This window comes from Rhinolophus sinicus, linkage group LG04 (genome assembly GCF_036562045.2).
Source record: "Rhinolophus sinicus isolate RSC01 linkage group LG04, ASM3656204v1, whole genome shotgun sequence".
Lineage (NCBI taxonomy): Eukaryota > Metazoa > Chordata > Mammalia > Chiroptera > Rhinolophidae > Rhinolophus > Rhinolophus sinicus.
The window spans coordinates 149730512-149750930 of record NC_133754.1 but is presented as its reverse complement, the minus strand read 5'-3'; the positions used below and the strand labels follow the sequence as shown (position 1 = coordinate 149750930).

The following is a 20419-nucleotide window of genomic DNA, read 5'->3' as shown; positions in this document are numbered from 1 at the left end:
ACTGCTCAACCAGTTCCACAAAGGGAAAAACAACCTACAACCATTTAAAGATCACTGCACTAGTGCAGCCGACTGTGTCAACCATGCCTGAGCAGTATAGAAGCTGCAAAACCAAAATACACACATGCCCCTTGTGTTGTACGCATCGGGAAGAACCTTGCTTTACACCACTGGACGTCGGTTTCCCGCAGCTGAAACAGCAGACCCAGCAAGCTCCTCATCAGGCCCGAGTCTCTCCCTGTCCAACAGAACCCTTGGCCACGACGGGAATGTTCTGTATCTGCACTGGTAGGGCCGTTACCACAGCCTCATGTGGCTACTAAGCACTTCCAATTTGGCTAATACAACTGAGAAACGGGGTCTTTCAATTTTATTTCCTCTTAACTAATTTACATTTAAATAGCTTTATGTGGCTACTGGCTACCATATTGGACAGTGCAGTTTTAGAGGCTTACCAGGTAATCATGCCGGGTTTAAAAGTTCATAAAAAGCTGTCTCTTCATGCTTAATAGGTAAAAATGTAACTCCAGGTAAAGTACACAGAAAGGTACTCAGGACCAGGGCTGCTCGCCATGCCCATTCCAAACAGCTCTCAGCATTCGGCCTCATCAGCCTGGTTCAACAGTCCCTGGGATGAAGACTGACTTCCCCTCCTCCCCTACCTTACCCCACCCAGGGTGGGAGGTTAAAATCACAAATGTCACAACTCTCAGAGCAGTAACACAGATCAAGTGTTAATCTAAAGGGAAGGGGTAGCTGAGGTGGGAGAATACCAATACTGGCTGGCAGGGGTGAGGGGGGGGTCTGCAAATGAAGAGGAGAAAAATAAAGCCAGTGAATAGATCAGTAGAAGCAACAGCTTACATTCAGATTCACAGGAGAAAGAACATACCGAGACAATCATTTCCTGGGAAAAGCTCAAGCCTAATGAGAATTTACTCTGCTCCTTTATGTGACAACCAGCCCTTTTGTGGCAAGGGCTCCCTGACTGACAGAAACCCTGGGCCCCTTAATAGGATTTCCATATTATTTCCAACACCTGCCCAGAAGTTATTTGTTTACATTGAAGGAGGCAAGATTCTCAAATCAGACATCTGCTTCTAGTTCAGGCATATCTTAGGAAACCATCTAGAAAGCAGCTTTGTTACCATGGTGACATTTTTATTTTCCTCCTTTAGTTGGCTCAAAACATTAGCATTTCCAATTTTATTTTGTTGTTCAAAAGGCCAAATGTCGTTCGAGAAAACAGAAGTTTAAAAAAAGATAAATGAATGGAATAATCAAAAATTTCCAGAATGATTAAAATGACCATAAGGAAAAATAAATAAAAATGAGGTGTTATTATATGGCCCTACTGGCTTGGCTTCTCTCATTGGGTGGCATCACTAAACCTGTTTACCTCCCCACCTACTCTCCTTACATCTCAACACTGAGCAACTAGAAAGTACTCATTTCAGAAAAACGGTTCAAGAATCCTTAGGGTGTGATACAAGTAAATAATGAGTCTATTTCCATGAAAAAGAATTCCTCATGCTCACCCTATCGCCATATCTTAGAAAGTTCACTTACAACAAGAATACTTAAGACATTTTAACTTCCACCTCACTGCCAGCAATTCAGTCAAGGGGAGGGTGGTGAAGGACAGGAAAGTAAGTGTAAGCTCTTTGTGAACACTTAGTGGTTGAAGAGGGATGGAATATTCAACTGTATAAGAAAGGCAGATTGCACACGAGTGGATTACATGCATGTGTATGTTGTTTTCCGTTTCTTGTGAAGCAAAGCCAGGAGCATCACTGAACCTAGAGGAGCGGGGAGACGGGGCTTAGCCACCAATTACAACTACCACACAGAAACAAGAATTAAAGTTATAAAACTACTAGTACTTGAAGCTTAAATGTTTTTTTAAAGCTGTATAATTTATTACACACAGAAGTAAATGGATTGGTTTTGAATAATGAATCTGACCAACTTAAATACTTTGTTCAACTTTTAGTTTCAAAGTAAAACAACTAAATTATTCATTTCTAAGACAAAGTTTAGATTTGATAGGTCTAAACAGCATTATTTAATCTTGAAATACACTTTCATCTAACAGCAAGCTCATTCAAAATAATTACTCAAGAAAATAAGAACGTAGTATGCAGCACTCAGCAAACTTCCCTTCTAATCTTCTTTCATGTAGCCCGCATTCTGTTCAATCCTGTCCCAAGACAGCTGCCATATTAATAATTAGTAATAATAATGACTTCTCTTCATGTCCAAAATTACAACCCTTGTTAGTGGTGGCCCCAACATATAGTCTTTAACCTAGAAGGTATCTAAATTATATCAGACAAAATGCACCAGGTTGAGAGTATCACAGCAGAAATGATTAAAGAATGCAAGTGAGAGTATTAAGCTTCTTCCTGGGTGACTTTATGATTTTTCCAGAGTGGGTTATGGGAAATTGTTTATCAGATAACAAAAAAGATGGTGAACGATTCTTTAGACTAATTCTTTTGGAGGAATTATCTACATTTTGAGAAATAAATGCTTTTGAAATTCAAGTGTCAGTTACATATTAGAAACTTTATGGTGCAATATTTTTGCAAGAAACAAAATGCATTCTAATTAAGAAAGTTAAAGACGTTAACAATCAGGATAAAAATGTTTCTCGTGACTAAATGGGTTAGTTTATGGCAGAAAAGAATTGAACCACCTTTGCCAAAAATCAGCTGGGCAAGACAGACCCCACAACCAGCCCGCCCCTGTTAATTAATATTTGTTCTGCCTTGGTGATCCGTGCAGGAGGGCACACAAACAAGCACGTCTGCTCCACTCACATCATTAATCCATTCATGTTCACCACCTGAGGACCAGCTATGCCCTAAAGATATTTACTCATCTGTTCGATAAACAAACAATTAAAACATATTTTCTGGAATTAGGGCACCTGTTACATTTCACACAGCTTATATGCCTAGAGGCAAGTATCAATTAACACTGAACAAATTAATGCATCATAAACCCATAAAGTTCTTGATTGTTCTTTGATAAGGTAATTCTAGTAAAATACATGGTAGAAACAAATACCTCTACAAAGAATTAGTAACAGTAGTAGCCAAACATTTAACATCACATTACCATCTTATTTCTGAAAACTGAAGGAATTAAACATTAAATGCTTGAAAGGAATGCTTTAAAAATTAAACTATTCCCTTATAACCCAACACCCAAAATGAAATATCACCATTATGTTTATTTGGCTAATGCTAGAGCCAACTTTTGCTGAAACATACTCTTTGTTGTACAATTTTTATTGTAGAACTCATTTCTAGGATGGGATTGAATAACATAGGAAAACATCTACATTCCAAATGCTTGGAAAAAAATTCCCAGAATAGCTTTGAGATCCACTGACACAGCTTACCTAAAAGGAGAGCCAGGATTTCTAGCATAGTCAGGATTTTCCTAATTGTATTACAATTCCCTTCTCAAACTAAGACTTGATTTGCCCTTCTATGTAGTTCCATAAAGAAGATTAAGATTGTTGCCCTCAAGGAGTTAACAATTTAGTAGGAGAGAACTTGACTGTTGGGGAATAAAGCATTAGGGACACCACCCAAAGGGAAATAGTTGTACTTAATATATTTTTAAAATCCTACTAAAAATGTATTTTAAAAAGCCTATCTTAAAGAATACTTGTATTTGGAAAGTAGAGTTGGATTTCAAATACATCTTAGCCTGTGTTTAAAGGTAAAAGGATAAAAAAAAAAGAATTCTATTTACTGATGACCAGCATACATTTTTAGACACTTCACTCCCTTAATTATTGGTAAATTCATTAAACTGTTCATCACCAACATAACATGCACATACAGACCTAGACTTCTACCCACTCGCCCATCATGAGAAACAAGACTTTTCCTGATATGAAAGCGTTCGTGACACTGCAAGGAAGCACACAGAGACATTGAAATAGGGGCCATTTTACAGGAAGGCTGGCCCAGGGTCTTCAACAAGTCAGTGGCACAGGAAACATTTTTTAAGTGAGAAAAGGTCTTAGATTAAAGGAGGCCTAAGAGATATGACAACAAAATGAAATGGATCTTATCTGAATCCCATTTCAAGCAAACCAATTATTTGAAATAACCCAAGTTTGCTTATAGACAGAGTATTAGGAAATATCAAAGAATTATTTTTAATAAGTGATTAAAATTATTAGGGTTACCAGAACAATGTCTATTATTTAGAGAAATGCTTTCATTTTACTTACTGAAGTGTATGCAAGGGTAAATGAATGCTACCTGGGATTTGCTTTAAAATCTCTCAGCAAAGAAAGAAATAGATAAAAATGTTGCCAAATATTGATACCTCTTGTACCTGGATGCTGAATAGATTAAAGATCTTTGTGTCATTTCTATTTCTGAGTATGTTTCAAAATTTTAATAAAGAATGAGACAAAAAGCTTTCCTTTGAGGATGGCCCTGGCTATATCACGCTGGGCAGGGCCTTAACACCTTCCCGTTTACTGATGTAGGAAATAAGGAGAGGCGTACATCAGCCACCTTCACAGCTGCCATCTAAACTATGAGTGACACATGCAGTGGGGAGTTGGCTCACATCAGTGGGGTTGAGTGGGTACTAGGGATCCACCTTAGTTTTTGCTAGGTTAGTGTCCCCGTCACAGCACTTACCTAGATAGCTTCTTTTCTCTGGTTATTGATGACTGAGAGGAAAACAGGAGATCATGCAAGCCTCACTACAGTTTAGTTGGGTGGTGGTGTCTTCCTCCCTCCCTCCCTCCCTCTTCCTTTCTCTTATACCCTCTTTTTAGTGTTTTATCAATTTCATCTATTACTTTTTTTAATCTAGCCTTCTATTGCTTTATGCCTTGGTCTTTCTATAACGTGTCCTTCTAAAGTCTATAGTAATACAAATTTCTCCCACCAAGCTTTTTCCCAAAGGGTAAAATTACAAACACTGCTATCTCAAACAGGTGAATGGGGGAGATGAGAGTGTTAAAACTGCCCTGGCCTTATGGTTATACCTGTCCTGCTGGCCCCACTTTCCTCAAGTGGTTTTGTCTCTGCTGTTCGCCCATACAGTACATGCTGAGGAATTAAACATATTAAAGGCACACTATTTTCAGTCTGGTATATTCCTTGAGAAAGGAAAAATGAGGGTGGGGGTAGGGTGAACCAAGTCCTACAGGTCACACAAGATCCTGGAACAGAACCTTGACCATTAAATCTTGATGTACGAAGTGAAGTGGCAAACAGAAGCAATCATTCTGTTGATTCAGGCTAAAAACACACTTTCACCTGTAACACCCAATTAATGAGGGCAAAAGTGCTTTCTTGGCCTGAATCATACATTTCACTTTGAACATAAAAAAAGCCTTAGTCTAATTCTCCATGAGTAAAACTTTAGTGCCAACAGAGACTAATTGAAGAGACAAGAAGAAAAGCAATGAATGACATTTTAGTCAGCTACATACAATAAACACCAAAATATAGCTGGGGCAGAATAAACAGGCATTGTCTTAGATATAACTAATGAATGATCATTATGAAAACCCTTAAACAACAACAACAACAAAATGCTAGCATATACACTCATAGAAAAGCATTTAACTTGGAAAAAAAACTATATATGTAAATTTTTTAAAGTACACTATCCATACTTATTATTATACTAGCAAAAACTACAATTGTGTGAAAACACCCAAACATTGCACTTGGCATTTTAAAATGCTACAGTGTTTCTGGAGTAACTAAAAATGATCATACTGTTGGGAAAGACGTTCCAATGAAATAATAAAAATAAAAACACCACCACTTAAAAGGTAAAAAAAGTGCTTGTTATATTTTACCAAAAAAAAAAAAAAAGGCAAATCCTTCATAGGTCTGACATGAGGAGGTTGTTGCATTCAGAATAAAAAACAAGAGGACCATGTAGATACATAAAATGAACTTATTAAGCAATAAACCATGCACAATATCAACTTGGGAGAGGTCATAGGGCTAATCTATAGCTGCTGATAGTGAATTTTACTCTTTATATTCAAGCTGGTCTAGATTTTGGTGCCCATTTTTTGTTAAGAGTTATTATCAGAACGTGTAGACATTTGGGAGGGGGTAATTAGACTGATTTCTCAACCTCAAATTCCTACCAAGCTTTAGGCAATTTGTCCTTCACAGCTCTGCATCATTACCCTCACTCCAGCCACTCAGATGAAAACTGAGTATTGTGAGGAGCCAGAAGCATCCTCTTCGTGAACTGGTACCTTCAGCAACTGGGAAGCAACTGGCAGTAGGTGAGGATGCCCTGTCTGCCGCCACTTTGGAACCAACTCACTTTTAACCTTTTTTTTTTTTTCGCTTTTACCTCTTAACCCTCAGTAAGAAGGATAGGCAGGGGAAGAAGGTATCATAACCTCAGAAAACCTTTCCTTGGTTTCACTCACATCTTTTCAAGGGATAGGAGCAACAGTTCTAAACAGTCCAGAAGACTGTGAGAAAGGCCCCACCCAGGGAAAAAAAAGTAGGAAGTTATTTGGGGAGCCCTTTGGAGAGCTAAATTTGGGTGTTCCACACTATCACTAAGCACGAGAGTGGGTCCTAGTCTGTTTCTAGCCATTTTCAGGCCCCAAATCTGGGGCTTACTCTTGGGCACATGCTGTCACTGATAGCCAAGTTACCAGCGGCTGTCAACAGCCCTAGAACACACACCATTCTTGTTTCTCATCACCAAATAAATTGATTCTTGGGACCCTACAGTGATTTCTCCTTTAGGTCCATATTTACATTCTCCACCTTGTTGAAAAACTTCAGATACAGGTCTGCAAATAACAGGCTTAGGAATGAACTTGACCTCTGGAACTATAGAAAACAAGATCAATGAAGCCAATAACTTGTGGTTTAGTGGCCACAGAACTTCCGAGGGGAGAAAGAAAAAGGAGGAAAAGGCTCAACAACCTTAGCAAAAGATTTTCTTTCATTTTACTTGACACCTGAAGGTAAAGCACCTTAATTACCTGAATCTTTACATTAAGTTTAAATTTGTATTTTATGAGCTATTCTGAAATCTGCCCTGTTTAATAATCTGTAACGTCAAGAAAACATTTTAGCGTCTCTCTGACAATTAAGCCCATGCACAACCTTGTATAAATCAAAACTTTGCTACCATATCAAAATGTTACACTGGGGCTGTATAACATTGCCCACATCCTCATTACATGCAACACTAATTACTACCAGCAGATTCAGAATTTTCTGCACATTAGAGGCTTTTAGAGGAGCTATAAAAAATTTCAGGCACCATTAATTTAAATTTGTATTGAAATTTCCTTTTGACAGATGGCCAAAAATTACTTATTATTTAGAGTACCAGAGCTGCCTGTTTGCACGTTAGAAGAGGAAAGGGAAAAATTAAAAGCAAGAAGGAAATTTATGTCACGTTCATTACCTGTTAAATGTTAAGGAGCATTATCCGGCATGAATAAATTATTTCATACAAGCCTGACTCCAGCTGCAGGCAACTGGCATGCTCTGGCTGATAAAAACCATCTCAAGTCACACAGCAGACAGTCATAAAAAGCCCCTCTTAACCGGGAACCGCTTACAGGAGGATGAAGACGATGCATGGAACAAGCAACTAACTGCTGCTCTGAGCATCACAGAACATTTATGAAAATTAGCAAACTATTTCACCTTACAAAACCATAGGATAGCTCCAAACCTCACACAACACAACTTCCAATTTGAGAATGGTACTCCCCCTCCAAAATCTATTTATGGTTACAATTCCATAATAAATCATGGCAATCATTCACCTCTATTTCCTTTTTGTTTTTCTCTGGCTTCTAGCGATGTAGATACTCACTCCGACTCATACTGAATGAGTATAGATGATTTCAAAATACACCCTACTCTGGCGTAAGGGAATACAAAAGTGTGCACTAGAGTATAAATATTTTCAGTCTTCTGAGAGTGAGGCAGGAGAAGAGGCTTTTTGTTTAGTTCACTGGCCCGCCTAAAGGTATGTATTTATCATAAGGAAGGAAGGGAAGGTTTACATTATGGCCTCAGAATAACTCGACAGGCTTTCCAAAGGCTGCTATCAGCTAATAGTGGTCAGTGCATTTACTTACTACTTTGTAAGTATACATATGTGGAACACTTACTACACTCTAGAATGCTTCTTAATCTAGGTATTGATATGCATATTGTGCAACAAAATACACAACTATAAATGTATAATTAAATCACTCAATGTGTGAAGTTGCAATTATAAATGCTGACATTTCTATGGGTGTGCAGATGCCCTTTCAAATTACAAAGATTCTTAAAGGGAAAAATAGATACACTTAATTTTTATTTACCATTATTTAAGGGCTTTGGAGAAAACCCTACTTCCCTTTTACTGTAAAATGACAAGGAATAAAGAGGCATTCAAAGTAACAGCCCATGTGGTCCCAGGGGAAGATAGTAGTCTTCAGATACACAACTTCATTAAAAACTGCAACAGACACAACTGCCTATGTTCCCAAACATTGTACTGCAAAATACAAGGAAAGGCATTGACAGCATCGGTGATTTGGCCAATGCCTGAGAACAGTCCTTTCCTTCTAATCTATACAAAATACAATGGCATATATAACACAATTATGCCTAGTACAGTAGCACATTTACATTCTGCCTGGCTCCAAAGTGATCAAGTAATTTTCATATTTTATTCATTTCCTGCCATGGGAGCCTGTCTTTCTTGTTTGCTTGCTGTATAAATTCAGGGATCCTTAGCACATCCCATTTGGGTGTTACACAAGCATATCCAAATAATTAGGGCCTAAATACTTTTCCCCTTTCCTGACAACTTGTCTATAAAGAGATAAAGGAGGCAGGTAAGACAGATGCCAAACCCAAGGAGAGTAACTTGCTATCCTGGAAACCAAGATATTATTAAATTAAAAAAAAAATTTTTTTTTGGTGAAGAAAATGCTCTTATACAAACGTTTTGATAAAGAGGTTTATAAGATGAAACTATTTGCCAAAATACAAGACTAATGTGCATTTCCTTATAAACCAATTTATTTACTTCCTTTCATTATTACTTATCTTATATCCAAAGCCTAACTGAAGAAAAGCAGTTATTCTTTTTTACGTGGCAAGACATAATAAAATGAGCAATCCAAGCCAGATCTTCTAATTTAATCGTGGTCTACAAATCTGATTCTGATAGGAAAATGGGACTGATATTTGCAAAAATCTCAACCACACAACTGAAAGTAATCCAAAAATACAGTTAACCACCATTTGGTAAAGCCCACCAAATCATTCTCTAAATCTTGAATCCATTACTAGATATATTCAGATGATTCTAAGCCCCTTGAAGAGATTTCTTCATCTGTGAATTTGAGTCCTACCTTGATGGAGTCTCTGTCTATAGGCAAAACAGCAACAACACACGCAGATCACGTGGTGGGGAGAATAAAAAAAGAAAAGTACTTGTTAGTTCACATAAAATCACCCATTTATCAAACCTGATCTCTGCTAAATAACAAGAGGCACAGACGACAACTTTGCAATAAAGTTAATTATTAACAGTAGTTGATCAGATTCACAAAGTGCCCATCTACCTTTGACACAAGTTCAGAAACCAAAGATGGATATTCCTATTATTCATGTTCCTTATCAACTTTCCCACTTATAAAAGTGTTTATAATTATGCCTTAGCTCTGAACCACGGTATTAAGATAACTGATGACAAATATTACAGTGCTTCCAACATCAGAAATGGGAAATTTATTTTATGTGATAAGTATCATTTACCTAAGATTATCATTCATGGTAATGACACTGCAACAGTAGATATGAGGTTTTAATTATGAACCACACCCTTCCAACCAAAGAACCACCCAAGTGCTAAGTAAATTTCCACAAAGGAATGCTGGGAGAGACTTTTTCATTTGCTTTTCTGCCATTAACTAATAAAAATTATTAGCAAGCACCATACAAGCATATAGTCACATCAAAAGGTCTCTGCACCATCACCTACTTTAGTGGAGAAAACCAATCTAGAAGGAGCATAACTGGCCCTTTAATCAATTAGGTTGCATTAACAATTGTGTTCTTATCAGAAGAAATGAGTTAATTTCATGCTTTTAAACAGACTGGGTGAGAGAGGTAGTTAAACAAACAGATTTCACTAAATTGAGCTGTACTTTTCTCAATTACTAAGACTACTGAAATTGTTTTCTTACCTGTGAGACTTACTGCACTATACAGGCTGATCTGATTTATAAATAATGATTCTGTGAAACTATATAAAGTGCGCTTTAAATCAGTAAATCTTTCACCAAAATAGATTCGGTCAAAATTAGCTATTAATGTCATTCACTATCTCCAACTCAGAGCTTCACGGGGTTTCATTACTGATTTAGGGGAACATGGGAGGCAGCAAGGGATCAAAGGTAACAACCAGGAAACAGGACCCTCTGCCACTGGGACTGCGTTAACCTTGCCAACCACTAGGGCATCTATCATTTGGCAAAAGATGGCTTCCCATAATTAATTTACCTTCTGGTGGAAATCCTTTGTTTACTCGATGATAAAATCAAATCCAGAGACAGAATAAACAAAATGGCATCCAGAACCTACCTCCAGCAGCAGGTAGGTAGTATCAGATTGACATCCCGAGAGAATCACTCACCTCTTTGGTGATCATTGTCATGGTGCTTCTTCTCATCTTTAATTGGAAGATGGGACTGGCCTCCCAGGGCACTGGAGAGGGCCAGCAGGCCGGCACTGCTACCAATGGGTGGAATGGCAGGGGGCTGGAGCCCTGAAGGGTGTGGGGTCAGAGGCACCGGCAGACCATGTCCATGTGATAAATGCTGGGCCTGGAGTTGTTGCTGCTGTGAGAAATGAGACAAAGATATTGAACTTGTTCCCTATATCCGCCCCCCCAAAAAAAACAGAGAGAAAAGAGGTGCAAAAAGATCATGGAAAACACAGCATCCATGAAGGAAAGATATATATTTAAAGTGGGAGGACGGAGATATATAATGGAGAAATGCTCTTTTTAACTTAGATTTCAGGGTTTTGCAATGCACAGTAAATACTTAATTTTTTAAATAGTGAAATTATCTAACTTTTAGTAGCTGAAATTCACATTTCTTTAATAAAGCGTCAGTATTTTGTTCTCCAAAACATAAGGCCTTGCTATCATACATTTCTAATCAAAACATATACGTGACTAACTGTTAAAGCAGTTATGTTGAACAAAAAAAAGCTGAAAATTGAGAAAATTAGTGTTAAACAGTTCTCCCAGAACCGCTGCACAGCATGCAGTGAGAGTTAATTTGAAAGAGAAAACCTGAATTAACAACCCAGAAAAGGAAACTGGTTGCAGCCACCGTTTTAAGCCCTTTAAGTGTCCTCAGCGGTACTTGAGCAAATTACTAAAGAAAATCTAATGTAGCAAGGCTTGGGTCCTCCTGTAGGCTTGCTCAATAATGCTGAAATAATTGGGCACTCTGTGCACGTTTAGTGATGCTCGAATGAAAAGCTAGAGGCCTGCCCTTGTACTCTTCTCCAGCGGCCGCCTCTGTGTTGTGACAGGTTTATCTGAGTGGGACTGTGATGCATGCACCAGTAACTGTGCTGACAAGAGTTTCAAGTCATTTTTACCAGCACACTGGCAACACATGGAGAAAGCCCTCGAGAGGCTGAAATGGGAGTGCTTGACCTCAGCAGAGGCAGAATCACCACGCAGGCTGCATCAGGCTTAGCTGTGAGCGGCCTTGCTGCCTCTTCTAGTGGGAGGGGGAAGCAGGGAGGTGACAGAAGGATGTAAGTGAGTATGTCCCTCAACAGAAATCCCTTCAAATTGAGACCCTGCTTAACAACATTCTTTGAAAATAAGTGGTGAGAAATTCTCTAACTTTTGTAGTCATTATATTTCAATTAATGCCTTTAAACAAATCACTTTTCAGGCCCACCTTATGGTAGCCACAGTCTCTTCAATAATTTTCTAAGCAGGATTTCACTTTTTATTTTTTTAAATAGCTTTTTTAAAAAATGTGTAGGGTAGCAAATTCTGCTCCCCTCCACTGGTAAGAAGGATCTTGAAATGCTTTTATTTTTCAAGAAAGTACATCAAAGAAAAAAGCAAGTATTTTTTCTCCTCCCCAAATTACTTTAATCTCCTTCTTTTCCCTCTCTACATGTCTTCCTGTGTCTGACTATAAAAGCTGAAGTATAGCACTAATTATTAGCTCTTTTCTCCAATTGACCAGCACCTATTTCCTAGCTACATGCAGTTAAATTATTGTCAGTAAAACATAGTACTAACACTTATAAGGCACGTTTACATACATAAAATGGAAAATCAGTGCAGTAATCTAGATACTCCACCAACCAAAGCTCCCCAAAGCCTTGCCAAAGCACTACCTAACTGGATAGCTCAAAATAATGTATTTCTAATCATTTGTGTGACCAAAATCATGTTCATAATTCTTTAGGTACTGTTATTTCTTTGTGACCAAAAAGTATGAACACACAATCATATTTTCTAAAAGTGCTGAAAATAACATCTATGAAGAAAACACGGCCTTCAGGTAAATATATGGCAAATTTATTTCAAGACCTTGTTCAACTGAAATTGCCAGAAAATTGCTCCAATTCTCTTTCTCCTCTAAGTCACCTAACACTTAGTGTGTACAGGTCGGTCACGTAGCTACTTTCTGTCTCAGATCAGAGTTCAACTGGCAAGGATTTATTAAGAGCCTGCATGTATGTCTCTCTTATCACCTTTCCGACACTCTAAAGTTTGTGAGTCTACGTGTGACACAAACCCTAGTTAACTGCAGGCACTGAGACATTCACATACCTGAGCAATTAAAAATATACATGACTATTTCTTTAAATACTAAAAAAAGAAAATAACCCTCAGCCAAAAGCAGTACCCCTGGTGATCCAGGTATTTCACTTTTAGATTTCTTTCACAGGTCAAAAAGTAAGCACTAACAGCCTCATTTCTCCATCTGACCAGGAACTTCGTTCAAGGGTAGAAAATATACCCCTAGTCGGTCTGTTGCACATGCCATTCAACGTGAACACGTCTTGGGATCCTTACTTGAGCTCTATTCTACCTCAAAATAGCTCTAACACTACCTTGTGCCTCAGAGGAAGGAGGGTCCCCCTTTTCTCTCCCGGACCTGCACAAGCTGCATCACGTCCTCCCTGTTTCATTGCTCAGTCAATTCGCCACTTCTCTCTCATCCCCAGTTGTTCTGTCACTGATTTTGACCTTCTGTTTGCAAGCTTAATACATGTCCCTAGCATTTTGAAATGAATCACCTATCCAGTTCCCAAAGAACTTGAGGCAGCATTTTTTCCAAGAAGGAAAAACACTATTTTATTAATCACTTTTTGTGTCCTCCACTGCCCCAAACATAGTGTCTTGCACATAACTGGCACTTGATAAATGTTTGTTAACTTTAATTAAAATCACCTTCTTTTGCCCTCGTCAGCTACTTCCCTGTATGTATGTATAATGTATCCTTCTTTTCGCACAAACTTGTTTAAAAACCAAAGTAAATTTGCTGTCTCCATTTAACACCACCACCACCACCACCACCACCACCACCACCACCACACACACACTGTGGGGGCAGAGCCCCAGAAAGCAGTTTACAGGCTCTCGGCCTCACGTGGAGGGGTGCTGGCTCGGGTAGTAGATGGCCATCAGCTGTGGCTGATTGGCCGTCAGCTGTAGCCATTGAGCCATTAGCCACTAATATAACTGCTGCGGCTACGAAGGAGAGCCGAGGAGAGTGGAGGAGAGTGAAAGAGAGTCGCCGGTGGGTTGCAGACAAAAGGGACAGCAGGTCGCACGTCCAGTGAACCCAGCCTCCAGTGAGACCGTAGTGGTATGACTCCCCTGCCTATGGCTCCGTGGGTGTTCCTTTTTGGCCTCACCATATCCTGCGTTATGTGGGGAGCGGGAGCAGAGACCCTGCCGGACGCCCCGCACGACACACACACACACACACACACACACACCCACCCTCACTCCTTAAACCCCTGTAACCCCGCACGACACACACACACACACACCCTCACTCCTTAAACCCCTGTAACCCCGCACGACACACACACACACACACACACACACACACACACACACACCCTCACTCCTTAAACCCCTGTAACCCCGCACGACACACACACACACACACACACACACACCCTCACTCCTTAAACCCCTGTAACCCCGCACGACACACACACACACACACACACACACACACACCCACCCTCACTCCTTAAACCCCTGTAACCAGGTCCACCATTCTCATAAAATTGATGACCATTAAGTGTTGTGTGGGAGACCCTGCTCACTGCGCCATTTGTCGTGCGAGGCGGCCTGTGGGGTCTCTAGTCCCGCTCCCCACATAAGCACGCAGGATGTGGCTAGGCCAAAAAGGAACACCCACGGAGCCATAGGTAGGGGAGTCATACCACTATGGTCTCACTGGAGGCTGGAGTCACACGACTTGCAACCGGCCGTCCGCTTCTCTGCCTACCAACCAAGCAACTCGACTCTCCACTCGACTCCTGACTCTACTCTCCAGTGCAGCCACGGCAGTCATATCAGGGGCTAATTGGCTAACTGGTAACAGCTGATGGTCAATTAGCCACAGCTGACGACCATCGACTACCCGAGCCAGCACCTTTCCACGTGAGGCCGAGAGCCTGGAAACTGCTCTCTGGGGCTCTATGCCCACAATTAAGAAAACAGTATTTCAGTATTTCAGTTCTCTTTCTGACATATCTGCAACCAGAGGCAGCATATCCTCCTTGAAACTTTCCTCCAGCTGCTTCAGTAACACTGTAATTACCACAGTGTCTCTTTACACCTCTCTGAAGCAGGCTGTTAGATTTCCTTCTTGGCTTGATCTACAGCTGCTCCCTAAAGAGGAGGAGTCCTAACCATTTGTTTGCTCCTCTTCCATGCTCCAGTACTCTGGTCTAACTTCTTCCCGGACAATTCTACTTGGCAGTCCAGCATCACCTGAAAATGAAAGGGTTTAACACAAATCCTCTAAGTAACTTCCACTGGGTAAAGTTATCAGTCACCATCGATTTGTTTTCCATCTGTGCTCCTGTATCCAACATAATCACCGAATCCTATCAATGCTCAAATAATTCCTTATATTTCTACTGCCACCATATTAGATAGACCCTTATCACCCCATACTTTGATTACCACAAGTCTCCATTAGCTCATTTCCATTCCAATGAACCTATCCTGCATCACCTCTGGCAATTCCCCCCGCCCCCAAAAAAGTCATGTCATCTTCCCCATCTCTTAGAACTACCTCTCCATTACTTATCTAAGTAGAATTCACCCATCCCAGCTCAGCTCATGTTTCACCTATTCTGCCAAGACTTCTCCAAACATCCCACGTGTCTACGATCTTACAGGACTTCTGTGTCATTCACTGGCATAGGTTGCCATGTAAAGGTACTGTTACTCATCTTTTTGTGAAGAAGAAGACCTGACTTGCTAATGAGATTGTTAGACTGTTGAACAAAGAGCCCAGTCTCTGGCCTCTATGCACCCTTGGCATCTAGAACACCACTATTTAGTCAGATGGCCACGTATTTAAAGCATTTGATGAATTAAGTTTCTACTAAATATGAAGAGAGTTCCTTATATGCCCTTTACCTGGTTTCCATAAATGTTAACATCTTATATAACCATAGAATTTGTCAAAATTTAAAAATTAACATGGGTATATTACTATTAATCAAACTACAGACTTTATTCAGATTTCCCTAGTTTTTCTACCAATGTCACTTTTCTGTTCCAGGATGCCACATTGCATTTAGAGAGGTTCTATTTTTTCACTTGTTATTATACCAAATTACAAAGCCCTTTCAAAGATTTTATAAATGGCAACATCCAAATTACAATCAAATTGTTTAACAGAATATGCCGTGAATTTAGGTGACAAAAAAAAAGGAGGCAGCTACCATTAACCTATGTTACCAATCATCCATTATATATACACACCAAATATGAAACAAAAACAGTGTATTCATTAGTGAATCTTTTAGGAAAAAATAATTTTTATCAAGTGTTTTTAAAACAAAGTTATAAGATAAAATAAGAAAAGTTATGAAAGGGTATGATAAAAATGTAAGACAGAAAAACTGAAACACTGTAGTAGGTTTTAAAATGTTTACACCAATAAAACAGACTATTTGTACTTAGTGGTCATTTTTAAGCTTCTTTGTAAGTTTACAGCTTAGAAACTATCCTAGCAGTGGAGTGGCAGATGACAAAGAATTGATAAAGACTCCTGATTAGTCAGTAAAACCAATGTAGTAGAGCTAATCTTTAAGTAAAAACATGTCACCAACAGCTCAAATGAACTTCACCCTTTCCTCTAGTTTTAAAAAAATGGCATTAATTTACCAAATTTCAAATAATATTCAAGAATTCAATATAAGAAAAAATCTCTATCAAGTCTTCTCATCAACAAAGGAAAACTCAGGCAGACTCCCTGCGAAAGGAGTCAGGTCTCTCTGGATATCATGCAAGGAACTGAGAGTAGCATCACCTAATGGATTATCCCACAATACAGGGAAAGCTTGCTGCTGTTTCCTGGTAGCTTTAATGCTGTCCTCTGATCTTTGCCCCATCTATGTTCATTACAGAGCACCTAATCTGCAAAGCTTTACTATTTTAATCTGTAGTCACTCTAAGAAACATAAAACCTTACTTTTTAAAGACAGAGGAAAGGAAATGCATATTAAGAGTATATACTTCAACACTGATTTGTTACTAATTTAAGATAAATCACCACTCTAGGTAATGATAAACCAGCAGCTGTAAAAAATGTTGACTTGAAAAGAAAAAAGGAAACTATCAAGCCAAAGAATCAAAGAGGAGGGAACAGATTATAGCACCAATTAAAAATCAAAATAAAATACACTCTATGTAACTATAACTGAGAAGAACCTACAGGTGCATATCTTCGAAAAATTCTTCTTACTCAGGTTCCTAGGCCATTACTACTTTTGGATGCCTTATTTCATTAAAAAAAGAAAAGAAAAGCTCTCCTATCTCAAACTACAATACTAAATAAAAATCATTTTTTCTGTTCTCTTGATGGGCTACTCAAGAGAATAAACATTAAAATGGAGTGAACTTTAAACTTAGGCAAGTAAATGCTCTATTAAGGTATATTAATTTTGAAAAACAGCCAGTAATGATTTCTGAAAATATACAGCAATGAGATGGTAGACATAGGCGCAATTCTGTTAATAGCTTTTTACTGGAGTTTCTGTAACAAAGAGTTATTTCCTTGCAATTTCATGTTTGTAAGAGGGTAGAAAAAGGACCACTAGCAAATCAAATTTACAGGAAAAGTCTTTTAAAATGTCTTTCTGCCCTCAAAAAGAGGAATTCTTTTTAATAGAATGTCCCCAACTACTTGACCACCAGGGCCTGACAGGCCAATGACCAAGCAGGAACAGGGTGAAGGGCAGAGCTGCAATCCACACATATCCTTAGCAATTCTGGACAACTCTGTCCGACTGAAAACTGGGCAGAAGTTTTCTTTCCACCACCCTTCATTAGTTGTACCATATTTCCCCAAAAATAAGACCTAACCAGAAAATAAGCCCTAGCATGATTTTTCAGGATGACATCCCTTGAACATATGACCTAATGCATCTTTTGGAGCAAAAATTAATATAAGATCCGGTCTTATTTTCGGGGACACACGGTAAGCTATCAACAGCAGAAGAATCCTCAAAAAAAAGACCAAAAAAAAAATCTTATTTAGAAACCATGACCCAGTAGCAATGAGCACACTTAGCGTCATATCTTGGTTTCTTTAAAAATAAAAGTGCAAGGTGAGCAAGGAAGCTATGTAGACTAATGGAGACTGAGAAATAAGACAATATGCCAATTTGAAGGAGTCCTCACTGACAAAACATAAGACATTTTGAGCACCATAATAATAACTAATAGATTGTTAACACATTTTTAAAAGTTTCCAAGAGTGGGGTCTATGGCACCCCAAGAAAACAGGTGCAGCTGAGAAGCGTTCTGGGGCCAAGAACTAGAGAATGGCTCCCAAATCCACAACCATTCTTCCAACCAGCTGGCCAAGCTGGGTGCACTGAGCATGCATGTGTGCCCAATCCAACCAGGAGATAGCCTACTAGGAGAGAAGTGTGAGAGGTCCGGGATTTGTGAGGAGCCAGGAAAGAGGAGGCAATAGACTCTGAAATGGAGCAACAAGCACAGGGGGAGGGCCCAGGAACAGGCTGGTGTCTAGTCGCTGGACTGTGAAGATGCCCTTTAGTAAGGACAGTGTCTGGGGGCTGGGCTGAGTCTGAGAAGTGAGATCCTGGACAGCATTCAGAGATGCATCATAGTGAAGCTGCAGAGCTACCTGGCTGGAATCCTTACCACCTATGTGCGCAAGAGTCAATCACTTAACTTTTCCAGGTGTCAATTTCTTCATGTAAAAAGTGGGAACAGTTATAAACTCTACCTCTCCAAGGATGTTGGAAGAATTATAGGAGGTTGTGCACATAAAAAACCCTTAGCACAGTGCTTGGGTTAGCACAATAAATGGTGGCTGCTATTATTGGAAAAAGGTATCCAGAACTTCATATCTCAGTCACACACACATAGGGTGAGGGGAAACGGAAAAAGCTCTTCTTTACAGAATAATGTTAATTTTTTTTGAATAATGTTAATTTAAAAGGAAAAATATTTTAAAATTTACCACTTCAGTACTCCTAAAGTATTAATAGCATCAACAGATACTAAAACCGCTGGGTAAAGTTTTGGGGGAACAGGTTATCCACAGTGTAACACCCCAGATTACCTAGCTTTGCCAATAATATGATACAACTGGAAATACACAACACCACGTAGGTAGTATTTTCACTAAAAATACTTAACCTGAATCTACATAAGAAAACAATCAGAAAAATCCAGATTGTGGGACATTCCACAAGACTGGCCTGGAATTTTCAAAATGCCAAAGTCACAAAGTAAAACGGTTTGGAGACTGTTTTACATTATAGACTAAAGAGACAGAAAAACAAAAGCATTTTTGAATGTGAGTCCTAGATTGGGGAGAAAGTTCTATGAAGACAAAAAGGCCACTGAGGACATTTTGTGGGCACTTGGAGAAATGTGAATATGAACTCTACATTGGATGTATGGATGTGTTCACTGTATGATGCTTATACAGGAAAACACCCTTGTCCATAGACGATGCATGCTGATGAATCAAGGAGTGAAGTGTCATCATGACTGCCCCTTACTTTCAAGAAGGTCACCACTAAGAAATGTATGTATGTCCGCGTGCATGTACACATATACAGATATCAAGCAAAAGTGACAGAATATTAACTGGTGAGTCTAAGTGATGAGTCCAGTGTTTTATTCTTCTTTCCACTTTCCTGTACTTGTGGGCTTGGGGAAAATAAGACGTGCCCTTCTAGCCAAGAAAAACTGGGAGTTCTTAACAAGTATCTACCAAAAGCTAAAAGTGAATATGTAGAAAGAGACAAGAAACAAGACAACAAAGGAAGGAATTTTTCAAACTAAACTTATCTGTAACTCATTCCTGGTGCCTTAAAACAGATTTACTACAGGGGAAAGACCTGCCTTGAGAGCTTCCCAGAAAGGTGATCAGTGCAAGGATGTGTCTCGCAGTAAAACCACAGGTCTCTGTAGTCCTCAAGGTCCCGGGACTGGTGACAAGGGGAAGACGGGTGACAAGCCAAGAGAGCAAATCCCATGAGTCCTGTGCTAAGGAGTCCATTTCCTTAACTTGCAGTTTTACTTATGAAGTAGTAACAGCAAGAAAAGAAGGGAGAAGGGAGAAATACAAAAAATTTGATTTGTTATATTAACTTTCCCATCAGAGAGCCTATTAGAATTTTTTCTGAATTGGTCCAAAGTTTACTAGGAAAGGCTTTCTAAACAAGTAAATTAATAAAAACACAATTTCCTGGAGGCTTGTTTAAACACTTTAAATAATTTTTTTCAGAGATTTGAACACATTATCCTACTGAAACCAATGCTTCTATTTTGTATCTTACTCATTAAAGTCACCACGCTAAGGGATCATGCTTAGAAAGACTTTCTTTAGTTACTTCAGAGTACTTAAAAAAATAAAGCTGCATTTAAAAAGCCTATCTACTTTAGGCTCTTCAGTAATTCTGCAATTGACGTTAGAACTTTAGAAGCAGAATGCACCTCAGACGACATCAAGATGAATTGCTTTCCAACATTTTCACTACAACTCATGTGTTGCCCATGTGTGTGCATGCACGTGTGTATTTGCATAAAATGCACATGTAAATAAAACAAAAGTTTGAGTCCAATCATC

General features: G+C 39.1%; 1 protein-coding gene across 7 annotated transcripts in view; it reads right to left on the bottom strand.

Annotated features, from left to right (window-relative positions):
- LOC109449935 (TLE family member 4, transcriptional corepressor) overlaps positions 1-20419 on the bottom strand; it is a 143828-nt gene that overhangs the window by 58682 nt on the left and 64727 nt on the right. For 3 of the 7 annotated variants that reach the window (XM_019736684.2, XM_074330588.1, XM_074330587.1), the window contains 2 exons: positions 10693-10894; positions 9407-9423 (listed from right to left, as the gene is read on the bottom strand). In XM_019736684.2, coding sequence (XP_019592243.1) covers positions 9407-9423; positions 10693-10894 — 219 coding nt within the window. Of the gene's footprint in view, positions 1-9406; positions 9424-10692; positions 10898-14979; positions 15061-20419 lie in introns of all 7 variants that reach the window. The other 4 variants (XM_074330584.1, XM_074330585.1, XM_019736683.2 and 1 more) reach the window with 2 other exon arrangements.